The 21,528-nt window shown below is 31.7% G+C and overlaps 1 protein-coding gene across 1 annotated transcript in view; it reads right to left on the bottom strand.

The window, feature by feature from the left end:
• Positions 1-9,561: 9,561 nt before the first annotated feature.
• LOC139482967 (uncharacterized) overlaps positions 9,562-21,528 on the bottom strand; it is a 56,413-nt gene continuing 44,446 nt past the window's right edge. Inside the window, exons 20-23 of the mRNA XM_071266995.1 lie at positions 20,998-21,414; positions 20,060-20,083; positions 18,156-18,179; positions 9,562-14,456 (exon numbers count right to left, since the gene is read on the bottom strand). Coding sequence (XP_071123096.1) covers positions 14,381-14,456; positions 18,156-18,179; positions 20,060-20,083; positions 20,998-21,414 — 541 coding nt within the window. The 3' untranslated portion in view covers positions 9,562-14,380. The remainder of the gene's footprint in view (positions 14,457-18,155; positions 18,180-20,059; positions 20,084-20,997; positions 21,415-21,528) is intronic.

Here is a 21,528-nt window from a genome sequence, read left to right as displayed (position 1 = left end):
ACAGTATTGAGCTACTTCTGTATTTTTGGTTAGTTAAATCTATTTATAGTCAATTCGTTTTTAAAGATATATATATAGAATGTGTATTTATTTTTTTATGTCCCACCTACGATAACAGAGGGCAATTATGTTTTATGGTCTGTGCGTCCGTTCATTCGTCCGTCTGTCCTTTCTTCCGTTCATTCGCCCGTTCGGCCGCCGTTTGTCCGTCTGTCCTGCTTCAGGTTAAAGTTTTTGGTCAAGTTAGTTTTTGATGAAGTTGAAGTCCAATCAACTTGGTTCCAATAGGATATTAATAACTTTTCATTGTTCCATTACGATATTTATGTTAATACCATTCGGTCAGGCGTTATATGACTCAAAACAGTGAGTGATACAAAAGTATGTAAACAACAATCTATTTTGAAAGTTTGGGAAAATATTCAAAATTGTCACTTAACGATGAACATTGAATTGAATTTAAAGTTGATGTGACGACAGCTTCATGGCATACTACTGGTATCTGAACCAAAAACTTTACCTGCGAATGTTCTAGTCGCACACTATCATTAGTACTGATTCGTGAATTTCAATTAAGACAGTAATCCGGCTCTATAACGCGAATTTGTGTCATAAGGAACTAGTGCATTTTGTTTCAAGTTGATGCGAAATTACCTTCCTTGTACCAAGTCATGAATATGACAGTTGTTATCCATTAGTTTGATGTGTTTTAGCTTTTGATTTTGCTATTTAATTACGTGCTCTCCGTTTTGAATTTTCCTCGGATTTTGTCATTTTTGTTACTTTTTCGTTTTCCTAGTGATATACCATTTACATTTTTTTTTTACCGTTTTTACCGGCATATTATCTGATGGCCGCGGAGACCAAAAATCATAATATTCATTTACTACGTACCGTAGGGAGAGCATACAAATATTTTTTTGTCGTCAGCTGATTTTAAAAACTTGCTTGTTATACCGATAGTAAGCGATTTAAGTGATTACGCTCAAGCACAGTTATCTTTTGTGTTTTAATCTTCATATGAAATAAAAAAATTTAACATATCATAAACTATAGAATCGATATTGCATACTGCATATTACAAACTGGATATTGCTACATTGAACTGAAGGATGTGATATGGACATGTTTTATGTTATGTTCTACATTGTATACGTACCTCATACAATAGCTAGCATTGAAACATTGTCTACTTAACTTTACTGAACAGGTACAAATGAAGCACAAAGAAAAATACTGTTGGCGAACGGAGCGAACCCAAATATTGGATTCTGCCTTGCGGATTCATTCGAGGGTACTTCTTCAAATAGATATAGTTCTAACCCACTATACACAGAAACTGATCCTACCAAACGTAATACAAAAAGGTCTGATTTGATGCACAGTGTTCAGCAAAGACAATCAGGTCTTGTAAAAGAGTTAATCAAACACGGCGCTAACGTAAATTATACTGACGAAATGAAGAAATCAGCTTTACATTATGCTTCTGACCTTGGTAAGTAAAGTTGTGCTACAAATGTATTTGTCGATAAAATGTACACATAGTTTGTGATTCTGGGAAAGAAACGTTTTATTTGATATAACTTTGATACAACATATATCAAACTAGAATTCTATAAATAAAACATACACATAGTCCAATTATGATTTACGCCGGTTCATCGAATGATCGTATGCCCTAAAACACGCAGATACGGCAATATTTTAGATCGTGCACGAAAGCAAATATTTACTGTACCCGTAATTAAACACACTATTGATATTTACGTATAAGACTTAGAAAACGGGATAATTGGCAATCATGAACGATTTACCATTATAGATATAATTAGACAGGTTTGGAAGAAAGACAATAATTATCTGAGTTTATTTAAGGAAATTAAAAGAGCTGTCAACACATTTTTTTCATCGCTTGTTTATCTTGAATGTTTGGATGACCTTCAATTTTACATTCATGTACATATATGAACCTTTCCACAGAATGCTTATGTATTTACATCAGCTGCGAATGACGTCATTTAAACCAAAGAAAATTGTGCAACTCATCAATAAGAATAAGTCGACATGGAAGATTGAAACATCCAAAACTAATGAAAAAACCATTCACATATTGCGAAAGACAAACATTGACAGTGTCCCTTACTTTTGATTGTCACACGAACATGCATAAGTTGCTGGGTATAATGATATATTTTGTCTCCATCCCATCCCTTTTCATACCAATAAGTAAACCTGCATACTACAAATGTTTTAACATGCATTAATATCATGGCAGGAAAACCGTTTATGTGTGAAATATTTTTCATGTGAGTGTGACTTTTTTGTGCCCAAGTAAGTGTTGCTTATCGCGCCGATGTATAAATCTTGCTGGTTGCTGTTCTCAGATGTTCTGTATGTTTATATGTATGTGCTGTTCTGATCGCTATGATATAATGGTTTATGCATGCGTATTTGTGATTGAGATCGTTTTACCTTTCAGAAATTTATTTTGTGGATTGTAAACAAACTTTTTCATTTTACAAGCAGAAGATATGCTATGTTACTTAGTTTTGACAATTGGGTCGTATTCATCCTTCTTTCTATCGTTGTTTTCTTTTTCATTTTTCTTTAATGTGTGACAACAAGAAAACAACTGCCATAGTTACATTGATATTATCATAAGCATTGTCTTTATTTTTTTATCTTTTTATAATATTGTCTGTAATATGCTTTCTACATCAGGAATATGATGTTCAGTAGTTGTCGTTTGTTGATGTGGTTCCGTTTGAATTGTTTTACACTAGTTTTATTGTGTGCCCTTTATAGCTTGCTTTCCGCTGTGAGTCGTCAAGGCTTCATGTTGAAGACCGTACATTGCCCTATAATGGTTTATTTAATTATCATTAATATTATTATTATTATTATTATTATTATTATTATTATTATTATTATTATTATTATTATTATTATTATTATTATTGGTTTGACAAACAATCATAGCTTTATCTTTATAGGCCAGTTGAAGGATAGATATGAAATTTCAGCACTTCTCGTAAAGTATGGATCAAACTTAAACGCAACATCCGTCACTGGAGAAAAGCCTTTAGATCTTGTTGTGCAAAATATGATCAAAGAAATTAAGAATCTAGAGCTGAAAGGAACAAAGCAAGATACGTGCATGACACTAACAATCAATTTGTCTCTATTTAATCTACTTGTATGTGGAGGTGCAGATCTATGCCCTGTAGATATTAATTCAAACGAGGCAAGGTACATGTACGTAATGTTTTCTATTCACACAATGTCATCTAATGTTTAATATGTCGCAATATACAAGCAAAGAGATGTTGTGATTGAGAGATAGCAAACTATTTAGAAACGGCTTTCAATGAGGAAGGAAGATGCAATAAATTTATTTTTAAAAGTTGCTACTAAACACTAAAAAAAAGTGAGACAAAAAAAATCTTATACAAGGAAACTGAAGTGTCGACTGTCGATTTTAGTCATGATGACTTTTTATAAAGTCAATGACTTGTCAATCAGCTTTGCTGCAAACAGTTTGGTAACGGAATATGACTGTTCAGAGTTGGTTTTCACTCCATATTACATGGTTTCACATTTTCAAATTCCTCGAAACAATAGTTTACTTGAAATTTAAATTTTGTTTTTAATCATATAGATATAGCTATCAAATTTAGCTTATAAAATAAACCATGAAAGCATGGAGTCAGCCTTGTTATTCAAAAACAGTAAATAATATTATTAATAATTATTATATTTAAGGATGTTCGCTACTCTGTTTAAAAATAACAAGCTTTTTAAAAGACTGTTATAAATTGAAAGTATATAAATAAATAAACAAAAAAAAAAGCAGAAAAAAATGGAGGGTCCGTGTGCTGGTGTTTGAGATATAAGCCGTTGAAAATTTGGCAGGAAATAATTCTCTCTAGATTTTTCTTTCACTTAACATTGGCACCTTTTTTGTTTAAAAATCTTTGAAAAAATAACAAGGATTTCATAAGATTTTGAAATATGGCTTTTTAAATCATATGTAATAAAAATATGAAAAGAAAAATAGGGGTTAGTGGGCAATTTTGTTTAATGTTAATACATGGATAAAACCAGAGGATTTCGAAAATCTGGCAAAAATTCAAAAAGTAGAGGAGCAAACATCCTTAAATCTCACGCATAATGCTTTAAAATTGTAAAAATATGCATTTAATGCTAACAACTCCTCATAGACAGTTTTGTCAAATAAACGGTTTAAAGATGCTGCCCATCTTATGATATTTACCCCTTTGTGTATTGTTTGCTTAAATGAATCATAAACATGTAAATAAAACATAAAATTGAATACAGGCATGAATTATCTATATCATTAAACAGGTTTCTAGGAAGGTCACATGCAATACAATATTAGGCCTTGTTCACATTGACCAAAACTCGGTGTTGAGTTAGTGTAATTCACACGTAAACTAAACACAGTTACGTTCCCATTGATAAAACTCAATGTTTACATGTTGTTTAAATCATGTTTTGTCTACATGTAGTCAATGGTCAATGTAGGCCTTGTGTAGATTAAGTGTACACAAAACTAGATATTTAGGATATGAATTTTACCATGTATCTTTGAAGAAAAAACGGGTTTTTTTTAAAATAAAATTGATATTTATAATAACTATTAATTAAGTTATCTGCATAATTGTTTGTCTAAACTTGATATATTGCTTTGTTAATTAAGATAGCTTTATTAAGCCATAATCAGGACTCAAAGCTTCATCATTGCCAAACACGTAAACCATATGAAAATGTTTTCCGGAATCGACTGGATGTACACAGAAACATTTGCCTAGGGTCTTTACTCTATCAACGATTTACTCATATATGCACTATTTAAAGTAGCGTGCGGTAAATTGTATTGTTTGGCTAGAATCTCAGATCCAGTAAAATGCACTTTGAAAAAACCCATAAATTTGTAATGTACGAACTGTTATTATTTTTAAAGCCAAAGTCGTAGTTGTTAAGAAGTATCTGCATGGTAGTATTTGGTCATTGCTCTTGATTCAAACTCGGGACCGTTTTATTCAAGCAAAACTAATGAATTTAGAAAAACATGAATATTTTTCACAAAATCATCAACTCGCTATATCTTTTTAAATATTGCGTCTACACAAATGTATGCTTATCAATACCAAATTTGTCCAGCCTACTTGTGAAAACCCGTTAATGTCTGATTTATATTTATATCTGAGGGGGGAGTGGAGGAAGTATTTTGTCAAATGCTTTGGAATCAATAGGGACTTATATGGAACTGTTTTTTTTTTAATAAGAATTCATGCCAGAGTATTCAAATAACAATATATATAAAAACATCAATCTCGTCAAAACATAGAAAAAAAGAAGATGTGGTAGAAGACAAGAGATCAAAATGACACAGAAATTAACTATAGCTCACCGTACGGCCTTCACCAATGAGCAAAGTCTATACCGTATCGTCGGCTATACAAAGGCCCCGAAACGACAATGTAAAACAATTCAAACGGAAAACTTACGGCCTAATCTATATACAACATGGATCCAAGTATTCAAAGTATTGTTCAAACTGTCAAATATATAAGCATACTGTTTTAAATCTGAACTTCAAATACACTATTTATGAGAATTATATACCGTTTCTATGTTTTAGTTACACACTGTTGCTTTTCACGTTTTAGAATAAATCGAGATACAAACCGATCAGCATTGCTCTCGCTAATAAGTAACGGACTTTTCCAAACTGCCGAATACCTATTACATTGTGGATGGAATATCAATCTAGAAGAGTGGATACGTGCATTTGATGTCTCCAAACTTGATTTGGAAAATCTAAAAAGATATAACGGCATCTATAAAAGGCATGGAATTGAATCAAAAAAAGCAGAATTCAAATCTTTCTTTGAAAACTTTGTTAAAAGTCAGATATCCTTAGCAAAGATGTGTAGGAAAGAAATTCGACAACAACTCTTAATGGTATCAAACGGTTCTGAAATTGAAACGAAGATTGCAACACTACCGCTTCCAGCAAAAATCAAATGTTTCCTATCGTTGAAGGAATTCATCCAAGACAACGAAATTATTCAGCTTGCAAAAACAGAAAGGTATGTTTTAAATTCGTACATTTCTCTTTTATAATGCTAAATATGATTGCAGTCGTTTTATCCGAAGCAAAATATGCATATTCAAACTGTTTTGCATAATTATATGTACATGTTTGCGCCTTTTTTCTATTTCCATTAAGCTATATAATTTGAGAAACAAAGCATTCAGTCATTACCTTTTTTTTCCGAAAAAAAAAGAATATTATGATCCTAAAACAGGAAATAAACGTCACCTGTTTGCGATTTTTTTTTAATTATTTATTTTAATTGATCCATTTTTGCCTTTTTTCCTCGTTCCTTTCTTAAGTAAATAATTGTTGTAACCATTCCATTTAAGGAATTAGAAGCGATCAAAGTTTAAGAAGTATTTTGTAATGAAATGAATGGATACTTAGACCGAATAATCAATTAGTCAATTCTGCACTGTATCTATTTATTTTCATTTTTATGCAAAAATAAAAATGGAGTAACAGGAATGACCAACATATGCATATGCAAATCACATACAAAAACTAATGGTTATTTAAATGTTTTCTAAAGATTTAGCATTTTGTTTATTATTTTTGTATTTTTCTGCTTGATGTCGGTGGTTTTCTTCGAGAACTAAAGAATTCTTCGACCAAAAAAATTAAAAAAAAAAATGGTCGCTGTGATATAGCATAGGGTGTTGAAATTATGTTGCACACCAGCATTCAATCAACCCCTTCTGCCTATGTCTACATAAAGTTAACGTTGGTGCAATAAAAGCAATCATATTCAACTTGGTCTTTTTATAAGCATTTAATTAACATCACTTACAAATTATCAACATATTTAAGTTCAAGATAAACGAATGTTATAATGTTGCTCTTTTGTCGGGTTGTTGTCACTTTGACAAATTTCCCGTTTACATTCTCAATTTAAATTTATTTTTATGCAACATCTTTGTATCAATTTGTGATTCTCTCAAAGTAGTAGGGGGGTTCTTGCCATTCACTTTTCTTGGGTGCGACACAGTTCAATGAAGATGATAGATCGTAACTCGCATTTGTCACCTAATTATATCAAACTCATATTAACTTGATATTAACATTGATCATGAAAATATTTCAAATTTTTGTTTTCTACGTAGCCTTATATAAGTGGAAATCAGTAACGGATTGTTTCCTGAATGCAAGGACTCATTTACATCTTATATTTTTAATTTACATACGCACTTCAACGTTATTTTTTCAGCAACTGTCAAAATATAGCCTGACAATAAGAATAGGTTAACAATATTTGGTACATTATAAACTGTAGAAAAAACGTCTCAGATTCAGTAGTTGAATACTATAGTAATGTGGTTATTTTTTGTGCTTTATTTTAGGTAGATGTCTTCTGGATTCCAGTTATTAAAAGTAGACGGATCATACGGTGGTCTGTTCCAATTTTAAAACTAGTCCAGTTTTCTCTTTTAACGTCTGTCTTTGCAAATGACATAGCACAGACAGTTTAACTAAACAAGAGTTTTGTCTAATTAAACAAATCTAGATGAAACTAGATTGTTAAAGTTAAATGGTAATCTGAACATGGCATTGTTAGGTATGAATCTTATTTAATTAATTATGCGCCCTCTGTCCACTACTTTTCTCGTAAATGGAGTGATCGTTGTGATCGTAATATAACGACTGGATTATTCGTGTTATTTTTTTTGTATTTAAATGAATTGTTAGTTTTTGGTATGTTTTTGTAAAGTTTTCTCCGTTTGCATGATGCTTGGTGATATCACAAGATAAATAATTAATGCAAACATACCTAATTAACTGTTATTTGTATTGGTTGTTTATATTATTGAAGAGTATCATTGATAAATGTTTATGTTATTGTAAAAAAAAATGTTTTTTTTTGTGCATCGTTTTATTTTCATTGGATTTCTATTCTTTGACTTGCATCACTATATTTCTGTATTAATTGCATGTATAAAATAAAGCTCCCGGAGTCATGGATATCTTTTCAAATTGTAATAATATAATCAATAGACCCTTTGTTCATTTACTTACCTCTTATGGTATCTCCGATTAGCACAGAAAAAAAAATACAATGTACACGTCAGCAGTTTCAAATATTAAAATACTATTGACCATTGTTTTTGCTGATTATAATGTTTTACAAATTGTATTGAATATGCAGTATGCTTTTAGCCAAGGAGATACATTTTCAGGTAAGGAACTTACCGTCACCATGCAGCATTCGACAGTGATGAAATCGCTATATGAAGAGCTAATCAAATGTTGCTACATTTTTTTGTCATAAAATTCAATTTCATCATTCTTCTGATCTGAATTTGTGAATAGTCAAAATATGAAATAGACTTTCCTATTTGTTGTGTATCTTTTATTTCTTTGTGTACTTCAAAGGGATAGCTTCAGTCAAGATAATCACCAACTAATGAATTATTCGGGGAAAATGTCATCATCTGTATATTTGTAACGTGTAGTTAATATCAATTGTTTATTTGATGTTCACAAATACTCGTTTACTGGCTTCGTTTTCGAGTTGCCAGTAAACTGAATTTGCGACCATCAAATCACTTATTGGTGCCGTCGAAGCTTAAAATAAAATTAGTTATATCCTAAATTACTAGCCAGGATATCTGGACCATGTGCTGTTCACATGTCGTTTAAAGCTGATTGTGGAGGACTAATGTTGTAAAATTTCTTTGTTATTAACTTTAAAAAAAAATAGACCTAACTTTTCTTTTAAGCAAATATGTGTTAATAACCAATAACATGTATGTTGTTTTATTATTTGTCACTGATATCACTCGTTTGTAAAAACTGCACAATATTTAATTAATATCAAATAAAATAAAACTTAAAAGTCTGCAACAATGCATTAAGTGATTATGTAAATATATAAAAAAATATAAATTAAAAATATCACACATAAACATCAGAATTAAAATATAATACCGAACTCACATGAAAATTTAAAAACGGAAAGTCAACCAATCAAATGGCTCAAATACTTCAAACGAATGGATAACAACTGTCATAACCCTGACTTGGTTCAAGCTTTTTTGTAAGTAGAGAACGGTGAAGATAACCTCTCGCTTGTATGACAATTTCATTATATTGAAAGCAATGCATGAACAAAAAAACTAAACAGGTATAATTTATCAAATGTCAAAAATAGTGGCACAGCATTCATCATTGTGTTATAATCTTGGCATCTATAAAAATTAAACCAATTAATATTTCAACAAAGAAAAAATCATATAGATAACACATGTTAGCAAAAACGAAAGACAAAAATACAAAAATTCATCATAGTACAATAACGGGATATATAAGTACCGAGCCGCGTCAAATGGATATGACCAAAAGTAATATATAAACATTAAAATCAATAATTTACAAAAACAAATAAAAGAACACTATAACAAGTAACTAATAAGTAGAAACCTATTGGACAACACTGTGTTATGAATGGCTTTAATTTTTAAATTATAGGGTCATTATTGAAAGCTTCATCGGATACAGATAAGTAAAGATAAGTTAGACTGTCGTGTCAATTTATTGTGTAATGAAACAAATTGAAAAACAAATATAACATTATTATACATATTAATCTAAAATTAATAGATTATTATCGCACATTAAAATAATACTTAGGTTTTCAAAAAGAGATTTTGTCAATTATACTTTTCTAATTGAATTGTTTTTTTTTTCTTAAAAAGGCTTATCTTCTGTTCGGTGTACAAGAAAGTAAGATCGCAAAAATACTGAACTACGAGGAAAATTCAAAACGGAAAGTCCTTATTCAAATGGCTAAATTAAAAGATAAAACACATCAAACGAAGGGATAACAACTGTTATATTCCTGACTTGGTACAGGCATTTTCTCATGTAGAAAATGGTAGATTGACCATAGTTTTATCGCTAACTAAACCTCTCACTTGCAAGTTGTTTTCGTTTTACAGCACTGGTATAGTTCCTGACTCCAAATTTAATAAACTTGATATCAGAATAAATGAAAATGCATACCTTTCAAAAATGAAGAACAATGTTGATTTTAATCATTAAGATTTATAGTCAAGTGCAAAAATATTTCAGCCAATATTTACTTAAGGTTTCATCAATAAAAATAATATTTGATAGAACAAATGTATAATCAATACAATGTAAAACAAATATATAAATTTATATTTACATGTCACATGTCGGATGCCTTGATGTAGATGCATATAGTAGAATACAAAATTTTATGATCAATAAAAACAACAGTGTTCCTAGACAAATATCCAAACTAGAGGCTCTAAAGAGCCTGTGTCGCTCACCTTGGTCTATGTGAATATTAAACAAAGGAAGCAGATGGATTCATGACAAAATTGTGTTTTAGTGATGGTGATATGTTTGTACATCTTACTTTACTGAACATTATTGCTACTTACAATTATCTCTATCTATAATGAACTTGGCCCAGTAGTAGTTTCAGTGGAAAATGTTAGTTAAAATTTAAAAATTTTATGAAAATTGTTAAAAATTGACTATAAAGAACAATAACTCCTTAGGGGTCAATTGACCATTTCCGTCATGTTGACTTATTTGTAAATCTTACTTTGCTTAACATTATTGATGTTTACAGTTTATCTCTATCTATAATAATATTCAAGATAATAACCAAAAACAGCAAAATTTCCTTAAATTTACCAATTCAGGGGCAGCAACCCAACAACAGGTTGTCAGATTCATCTGAAAATTTCAGGGCAGATAGATCTTGACCTTATACACAATTTTAACCCCCCATGTCAGATTTGCTCTAAAGGCTGAGGTTTCAGAGTTATAAGCCAAAATCTACATTTCACTCCTATGTTCTATTTTAGCCATGGCGGCCATCTTGGTTGGTTGGCCAGGTCACGGGACACAATTTTTAAACTAGATACCCCAATGATGATTGTGGCCAAGTTTGGTTTAATTTGGCCCAGCAGTTTTAGAGGAGAAGATTTTTGTAAAAGATAACTAAGATTTACGAAAAATGGTTAAAAATTGACTATAAAGGGCAATAACTCCTAAAGAAATCAACTTATTTGTAGATCTTACTTTACTGAACATTTTTGCTGTTCACAGTTTATCTCTATCTATAATAATAATCAAGATAATAACCAAAAACAGCAAAATGTCCTTAAAATTATAAACTCAGGGGCAGCAACATATCAACGGTTTGTCCAATTCATCTCAAAATTTCAGGGCAGATAGATCTTGACCTGATAAACAATTTTACAGGATGTCAGATTAGCTCTAAATGCTTTGGTTTTTTGAGTGATAAGCCAAAAACTGCATTTTACCCCTATGTTCTATTTTTAGCCATGGCGGCCATCTTGGTTGGTTGGCCAGGTCACCGGACACAATTTTGTAACTAGATACCCCAATGATGATTGTGGTCAAGTTTAGTTCAATTTGGCCCAGTAGTTTCAGAGGAGAAAGGGATCAACAGGCCATTTTGGTTCTGCTGACTTATTTGTAGATCTTACTTTACTAAACATTTTTGCTGTTTACAGTTTATCTCTATCTATGATAATTTTCAAGATAATAACTAAAAACAGCACAAATTCCTTAAAATTACCAATTCAGGGGCAGCAACCTATCAACGGGTTGTCCGATTCATCTCAAAATTTCAGGGCAGATAGATCTTGACCTAATTAACAATTTTACCCCGTCAGATTTGCTCTAAATGATTTGGTTTTTGAGTGATAAGCCAAAATCTACATTTCACCCCTATGTTCTATTTTAGCCATGGCGGCCATCTTGGTTAGTTGGCCAGGTCACGGGACACAATTTTTAAACTAAATACCCCAATGATGATTGTGGCCAAGTTTGCTTTAATTTGGCCCAGTAGTTTCAGAGGAGAAGAGTTTTGTAAAAGATAACTAAGATTTACGAAAAATGTTTAAAAAATGACTATAAAGGGCAATAACTCCAAAAGAAATCAACAGACCATTTTGGTCTTGTTGACTTATTTGTAGATCTTACTTTACTGAACATTTTTGCTGTTTACAGTTTATCTCTATCTATAATAATATTTAAGATAATAACCAAAAACAGCAAAATATCCTTAAAATTACCAACTCAGGGGCAGCAACCTATCAACGGTTTGTCCAATTCATCTCAAAAGTTCAGGGCAGATAGATTTTGACCTGATAAACAATTTTACAGGATGTAGGATTAGCTCTAAATGCTTTGGTTTTTTGAGTGATAAGCCAAAAACTGCATTTTACCCCTTTGTTCTATTTTTAGCCATGACGGCCATCTTGGTTGGTTGGCCAGGTCACCGGACACAATTTCGTAACTAAATACCCCAATGATGATTGTGGTCAAGTTTAGTTTAATTTTGCCCAGTAGTTTCAGAGGAGAAGATATTTGTAAAAGATGACTAAGATTTACGAAAAATGGTTAAAAATTGACTATAAAGGGCAATAACTCCTAAAGGGGTCAACAGATCATTTTGGTCCTGCTGACTTATTTGTAGATCTTACTTTACTAAACATTTTTGCTGTTTACAGTTCATCTCTATCAATGATAATATTCAAGATAATAACCAAAAACAGCAAAATTTCCTTAAAATTACCAATTCAGGGGCAGCAACCTATCAACAGGTTGTCCGATTCATCTCAAAATTTCAGGGCAGATAGATCTTGACCTAATTAACAATTTTACCCCGTCAGATTTGCTCTAAATGCTTTTGTTTTTTGGGTGATAAGCAAAAAACTGCATTTTACCCCTATGTTCTATTTTTAGCCATGGCGGCCATCTTGGTTGGTTGGCCGGGTCACCGGACACAATTTTCAAAGTAGATACCCTAATAATGATTGTGGCCAAGTTTGGTAAAAATTGGCCCAGTAGTTTCAGAGGAGAAGATTTTTGTAAAAGCTAACGTCGGACGACGACGACGACGACGACGACGGACGACGGACGAAGGACGCCAAGTGATGAGAAAAGCTCACTTGGCCCTTTGGGCTAGGTGAGCTAAAAATTAAACCAATCCAACTGTCATGGATATCAACTAAGAAGTAGGTCCGGTAAGCACCGATTTTGGCCTCAAATTTCAGGTCCATCTGACGAAAGATTTTGACCACTTTTTAAACACTTAAGTGTCTATTTCATTTGAATCAATTATTTTATGCGAACGATTTTAACTGATTTAGTCATTTAAAGATTCAAGCTCAAATATGAAAAATCTACCAAATATGCCAAAATATGTCACTTTTCAGATGGTTTTTGTCAAAAATGAAAGTGGCCGTGTTCATCCTCAACCTTTATATATGTTATGTATTATCATAAAATCAACTTACATTTCAATATCAAGGATGCACACGAATGCGGCCACTTTCGTTTTACACGAAAACCGTCTAAAATTTAACTAAAATGCTAGAATTGTCGAGATTTCAGTAATTTAGCAATGACTTAATGGTGCTAGTACCCGATATATGTGTATTGTATTGTCAAAACCAGTCCATATTTATGTAGCAGAAGCATTCTACTGTCTAATAAATAACTAAAAGTTTACATTTTAGCAATTTTGTAAAACTGCTATATTTTGGGGCCGAAAAGTGGTCTTACTGGATAAACTCCTTTGGAGATTAATTAATTAAGCCTAAATATTGAACGCAAAGATACCATAATATTCAAGAACATGTTAATATTGAGACCGAAATTAATACCTGATTGTTGAAGAAAACGGGACCTTGAACAAAACTGCATGCACCCTTCTGAGTATACCATACTTTGTTTATATTCCGAACTGAACATATGACAAATCAGGACTACCTCGTGCGACGTTACACTACATAAGGCCTTGGTCGTTTTATTTTCTATAGAGTATATAGACATGACCGTCTTATAAATTATTAAAGACATAAAACAGAAACAGAAAATCACCTTGTCATAAATAAATCTGCATTTGTGATCGGTATGGTCGTGTCTAGTCATAAAGACAAGTGGGTATTTAAAAAGGTTTATAAATAAAGTTTTTATGTTAAAAAATCGTATGCAGTGGTGGACGAAAAAAGCATTTCCCTTGGCTTAGGGAGATACAAATGTTTTTTATCCTCGGACAGCCATCCGAAAAAGGAATTTTATCATGTAAACTAATTTTTATATCCTTCTCAGAATAGGGAGACAAATGCGTAATATACTCCTTTATATCAGGTAACGCATGCTGCCTTATTCATTTGTTGTAATTACTTTATTTATGACTTAATATATACATCTTTAAATATATTGGAAAAGTCAGCTTCACAAAAATTAATATACATCGTAATCAAAATCTGTAATGTGACTGTACTCATTATCATTTTCACTGTAATATGGCATCTCGAACCTGAAACAGATTAGAATACAAAATGTCATTGAATACAATTAAATAAGATTTATAACATTCGTTAGATTATTAACCTATACACCTTATCAATAATCCCGGCTGACCCGGCCGCTTGAACTTTTGACGTCAACAACAATCACTTTTCCATTGTGGCGTCAGATATTTTGCTTTATGACGTCAAAATTTTACGGGAACCTGTGTGATATCCAGTAATGGCGGACAAATAACGATAAGGTGTATTGGACAATACTGAAAAGCTTTCATTTCAAAATCATATAGTTGTTATTCAAAATCTTCTTTTGATTCAGATAAGTTAAGACAGGCAAGAATGTCGTGCATTTTATTTAGTATTTAATCAAATTTAAAATAATTAATATTATTATACATGTGAACCTTAAATTTATAATGTATTATGTATTATAATTTTAACAAGATATTTTGTCAACTAAATTTTTCCAAATGAATTTTCCTTTTTTTTTTCGGTGTACAAGAAAGTAAAATCACAAAAATACTGAACTGAAAAATAATGGACATGGAATTATTTTACCTAGAAGAACATATCTATACTATTAAACGAGAAGACCTCGGGGTGTCGCTTCTCTTCCTTCCACAATAAATCAATCATCATGCCTCTGTGTCCTATAGGTAACATGCATAGTCGCATTTGTCATCCACTCTTATGATTATTCAGATTGAGTTATTGTGGGAGAAAAACGACAAAAAAGGAGTCCGGATATGATTCCGTCATCGGACTGACTTTTAGTCATAGATAAGACTTCCGGTTTTAAAGATGCACAAATACAACCAATCGTATGATTGATAACAAAAATGAAAAATAAATAAGCCAATCAGAGCGTTCTCCATATCATGGTGTTTATATCGCAAGAACCACAACTATTATACCTCCTTATAGAGGACAATTATTTTTCGCGTTTATTTCCATGTAAACTACGATTATACTACTTTAATATATAGAGACTCTCTGTATTCTGTCTACTGTTTTCTTTGAAATGTTTAATATCTAAGGGGTCATACCAGTTGTATATATATTAATATAAGTAAAACATTTGACACAAGTACAACCAATCGTATGATGGATAACAAAAATGGAAAAAAATAAGCCATTCAGAGCGTTTTCAATATCATGGTGTTTACAACTATTATATCTCCTTGGAGAGGAGTATTATTTTTGCGTTTCATATCATGGTGTTTAGATCGCAAGAACCACAATTATTATACCTTCTTAGAGAAGACAATTATTTTTCGCGTTTATCTACATGTAAACTACGATTATACTACTTTAATATATAGAGACTGTCTGTATTCTGTCAGGGACTTTCTATGTTAGTATGCTAGTATGTTAGTATAGAAAGTCGGCCCTGATTCTGTCTACTGTTTTCTTTGAAATTTTTACTATTTAAGGGGTCATACCACTTGCATATATATTAAAACAAGTTAAACATGCTCTTCATCTAAAACTACCTCGACCAAAACCTTTAAGCTGAAGCGGGACAGACACGGACGGACGAACGAACGAACTAGAAAACATAATGACCATAAATGGGGCATAACAATTTATTGTTGAAAGGGAAAATAGTGATTTGGCAAAAATGAAAGTAAGGTAGAGAGATGAGAAGTAGGCAGGACCTTTTTCGGGGCGTCAGGATCGGGTGTTTTTAAGCTCGGGATTTGGGGATTGATCCTTACGGTATCCGGGAATATATTTTTCGATTTCGGGATTTCGGGATATGCATTTCTTTAAATTCTGCATCTCGGGATATCATGTTTTTAAGCCCGGCATTTCGGGATCAGGAACCGTCCGACCACCCCTCAAATAAGCCTTAGTAATTTATAGATGATTCATATCCTACCATTGGCATGTTAATAAGGCTCTCAAAAGAAAAAGAAAACACTGATGGATTGTCCTAGAAGCATATTGTATTATACTTATAATGGTCTATATATAAGCAGTTACATTTATTTCATGTTTGAAACGGTGCAAATTGTTAATTTGATTTGACTTTTACCAAAAGAAGCATTGTAGCAAGAAGAAGAATAATTGTGGTCTGAGGCCAGACACACGAAAATAATTGAATTTAACAGAAAGGAAACAAATATCGGACTTTGGAAAAAGGGAGAGGGCTTTTGATACCTTTTATGAAATTCTCCATACATAATATCTTTTACAAAAGATCAGTCTACAAGCTGTATATGCCCGCGATTTCGCGGGTGTGTTCTAGTATATATCAATACTTCCAGAGTATGATGAAAATCAACAATACTATACAATAAAAATACGAAACATATGCTTTCATAATCTGATGACAACGAGTTATGTCGTATTGAAGGAATAAACACACACACACACACAGATTTATTCAAGGAATGATTGTAATATGTGTTTATGTTTATTAAAAAAAACCATAAAAAATGCTGTGCACACTAGGCAATGCCGAGGGCCATTACATCATCAGAGGTCATTTTTACTGAACGAGGTCAAATAACAGGATCAATATAAACACTATAATTTTTTTACACTTTTTTTTAACCAAAATGTCAATGTTTAAAAATGTAATTGGTGTGTTTGTGCAGAATTTTAAATACATACAACCATACCAATGCAATATAAAAAAAAATTTAAATGCAGTATTTTGTTTTCATGTTCGAAGACATTTATGGCAAATAAAATACTAGAATTCCTTTAGGATTTTAAAACTCAAATTAATATAAATAAATGCATGGAATGCATTATGTAATAATTAACTTGAAATTTAATGGGTTTTTTTTCCATCAGAAATGTATTTGAATTTATAAGAACAAACTAGATGTGTCGAAACGACACGAATGGCCCCGTCTCAAAAAGTTGAAAAATCTGCAATTTTAACAACACATGTTGACTCAAAAACATGACGGTAGCCTCATATATGAAAAATATGTTCAACATCTGAAGGCGTATAGAAACAGTTTATCAAAGTCCAAAGCCTGTAATTTTTGCAAAAATTATCAGATCGGAACAAAACTTAAACTTGACCTGCAACTCATCATGGGTAACTCACATACTAAAATTCAGTCCAATATATGAAGGTGTTTAGAAAAAAAGTTCGTATAATTGTGATTTTCAACAATTTATCAAAGTCGAAAGCCTGTAATTTCCACCAAAATTATCAGATCGGAACAAAACTTAAACTTGACCTGCAACTCATCATGGTTAACTTACATACCAAAATTCAGCCCAATATATGAAGTCGTTTAATAAAGGTCCGTATAATGGTTTGTTGTGGAATAACAGAATAACGGAATGACGACATGACGGACAAGGGTAAAACTATATGGCACCGACAACTTTATTGCGGGGCCATACAAATCTGTAATAGCCTATTTTAGTTAGTGCATCATTTTATGCATAACAGCCCTGTATAAGTTGCCTTTTGGTCTGTAATGGGGCCGTTTTGCTTTTATTTGCAAAGGGGTAGTTTCAAATTAAATGCACTTAACGGATGTGATGGATATATGAAATTATCAGCACGTGTTATTGATTAGTATACGATAAAGGATTGAGAATGGAAAGACGTCAGTTCAAATTTCAATTTGATAACATCAAAAAGGTAAAGCTGATACATTTTATATCTCTATTCAATTATTGCATGGTGTGTTGTCTTTCCACTTTTTTATAAAGCTAATTAATGAGCATTGACTTACCTATTTCTCGTAGAATAAAGAGAGCTAAAATGAAATAGTGCAGTCAGTTGTTATTCGATTAGTTATTTCAATAATTTTCAAAATATTACTTTTAACCATCTATTATCAATCACAACAAAACAATCACCAGTTAATTTTTTCAACCAAAAACAAAAAAAGTAGATATTTGCATGTAACCAGTTTATTGATAAAATTGTACATATTTTATCTATTAAAAGTTCAAGGGCAAAACTAAAAATAACACTTTATTTTCAACCGCTATAGAGGCCATTTTCACTAAATTGAATATTTCCAAGGACATAACTTTTTTTAAAGTCGGACACCATTATCGAACTTGTCCGAGATATTGCTGATATCAACCTATAGTATAAATTGTATAAAAATCTGACAACATTTTTTCCGGACCGGACGGAGAGGAGGACGGACGGACGCCAAATATGTCTATGTCCAATTGCAAAATTGCAATCATTGCAGTACGCAGCGGACAATTATTGTAGTATATATATATATTTGACTTCAATATGTTTGCAAAGGGTTAAAAAAAAAACTATAATACTGAACTCCGAAGGAAAACCTAAACAAAAAGTCTATAATAAACAAGAATGTGTCCCCAGTACACGGATGCCCCACTCCCACTACCATTTCCTATGTTCAGTGAACCGTGAAATCGGGGTCAAAACTCTAATTTGGCATTGAAATGAAAAAGATCATATCATCAGGAACATGTATAATAAGTTTCAGGTTGATTGGACTTCAACTTCATCAAAAACTACCTCGACCAAAAACTTTAACCTGAGGCGGGACAGACGAACGAACGAACGGACGGACGGACGCACAGACGCACACACCAGAAAGCATAATGCCCCTCTACTATCGTAGGTGGGGCATAAAAATGTCCAAATCAAAAGCTTAAAATATCAAACGAATGTATAACAACTGCAATATTCCTGACGTGATGCAGACATTTTTGTATGTACAAAATAGTGGACTAAATCTGGATTTATAGCCAGCTAAAAATTATTCTAAAAAATCCATTTTTTTCAAACTATATTTTTTCCTTAATGTATTTAAATATATGATATATACGAACTTGGACTATCAATTGCAAATTTTTATCGTTAATTAAAATAAGGTTTTCACGCGCATAGCAAATATATAATCTAATGGGCAATAATATCAAGAACATTGAAAATAAATTTGGAATTATTTCTGTTTTGTATGTGCATATTGTATTTATTATCGCTTTTGTATAGGAATTTGTTCGCTAGTAGACATAAGAAGATGCAGTATGAGTGTCAATGGGACAGCTTTCCATCCAAGTCGCTGTTAGTAAAAAGTAAAACATTATAGGTCAAAGTACAGCCTTCAACACACCGAACAGCAAGCTATACATGGCCCACAAATTACTAGTGTAAAACCAGTTAAACAGGAAAAATAACGATAAAATCACAGGACAAGCGCAAACAAATGCAGCGGGTATGAACGTTTTAACAGGCGCTTCCGTGAGCAGTTACATGAATGTATCATCAGAACATAGAAAGACACGTTATAAAATATCAATTGAAATTTCTTAACTCAATCAAAAGACATGTTAACATAAACAAATACACTAACACAGAACTAAAACATTTTATCGATGACACAATGTAAACACAATATTAATAACAAAAAGGGGAAGATGAACATCAGTATCAGAAAGACAACTATAACCTTGGATAAAATAACGTTTTGTAAAATAATGCGTGTATCTTATATCAAAACGAAAAACTCATATACATTAAAGGAATTTAACACAACTGTATTCCTTACTTGGATAAAAATCGCACAATTTTGTAAATTATTGTATTGTGAGATACCTTTTCAAATTTTCTTTTTAATCATGACATTAATTACTTCTAACTTACCTATCTCTTGTGGAATAAAAAGAGCTAAAATAAAAGTATGTAATCAGTGGTTATTCAACCAGTTATTTCAGTAACTGGCTTTATTAACATTTTCTTTATTTATCTATCATGAATCGAAATATTATCATTTTTTTTTAAAGTGTTTGAATACTGGACATAAATAGCCTTTTTAGTTATTGTGTACCGTCTCTTTCACTTCATTTTAATACTCAGGCCATTTATGACGTCTACCTTAACTATTCTACGTGGAATAATTGTACACAGAGTCGTTATTCAGGTAGCTATTTCAATAACGTTGTACATAATAACACACAATCTTGATTATCTATCATAAATAACAATAAAAATCAATAACGAATTATTTTTCAACAAAAAAGGAAAATATTACTAATTTCGTGTAAGCAATCTCATCATTTTCAATAGTTCGGGAAATATTTCTGTGTTATGACTATATTGTCTGCATTCTGTTATTGTTTAAGAGTTCAGATTGCTGAACTTATTACTGAAAAACTATGGCGAAACCAATTTCCCGATGATTAAATTTCGATTAAGGCAAATCAAGGTAGTTAACACAACAAACAAAACGAGTTGAGACACTGATGTAGCGGATATAATCCTTATTTCGGTCTTTTATCATTAAATTCGTGATTGCGACCGTATCATTTAAATCAACCTGTGATTCTACAAATGTAAACAACACATAAAACAGATCAGCAAAGGTATAAACAAGAGGAGAAATATAACAAAGTAAAATTCAAATAAATTTCAAATAACGTATCTGTTGCATCCAACTTTTTTTTTAATGTTTAGCAATCTTTGTTTTAAAATAATTTACATCACAACTCGCAAAAGTCTATATACAGAAATTATTAGGGAAAACAACTTCATATGATATTTTTAGGTCCTTATTAGTATTTTAAATCTATTACTTTTCATACCTATGATTTTTTCGCAGTTTTATAATTTCGTAGTCCTTGAGAAGATAACGGAAGGCTAGGAATGATTGTATTATCGACGGTATAGGAAGAAGGTTAATCCTTGTCTCAATCTCTGCCCCTCTTGATGCTTCAATAAGCTGCTGTCTAATGGTCTTTCTACATATTATTGACAAAGATATTGGTCCTATATCTTTTTTGTCAATAAACTTTTGGAATTGGTCTTTACCATCTTGAACCTCTAGTTTTCTAGATGTTCCACAGATCTCAATGCCTGATGTATGAAGATTTGCGATTTTGTTAGTTCTGAACCATGTTTCACGTTCCACCTGCCAACCGCAACGAATGAGACATTCTGCCGTTTCAAACAATCCTGTTTGTAGTAAAGTTAATAAAACGGATTCATTTGAACGATCGTTGCTGTAAAAGATAACAAAAGTAATCATTAAGGTTGTTAACAAACTGCCATTAAAATGCAAAAAGAAATCATATTGTGTATTGATTTAATTCGAAATCACTCAAAACAAAAGAAAG

This window comes from Mytilus edulis, chromosome 7, assembly GCF_963676685.1.
Source record: "Mytilus edulis chromosome 7, xbMytEdul2.2, whole genome shotgun sequence".
NCBI lineage: Eukaryota > Metazoa > Mollusca > Bivalvia > Mytilida > Mytilidae > Mytilus > Mytilus edulis.
Note: the sequence above shows the minus strand (reverse complement) of the source record. Positions and strands in the feature narration are given on the sequence as shown.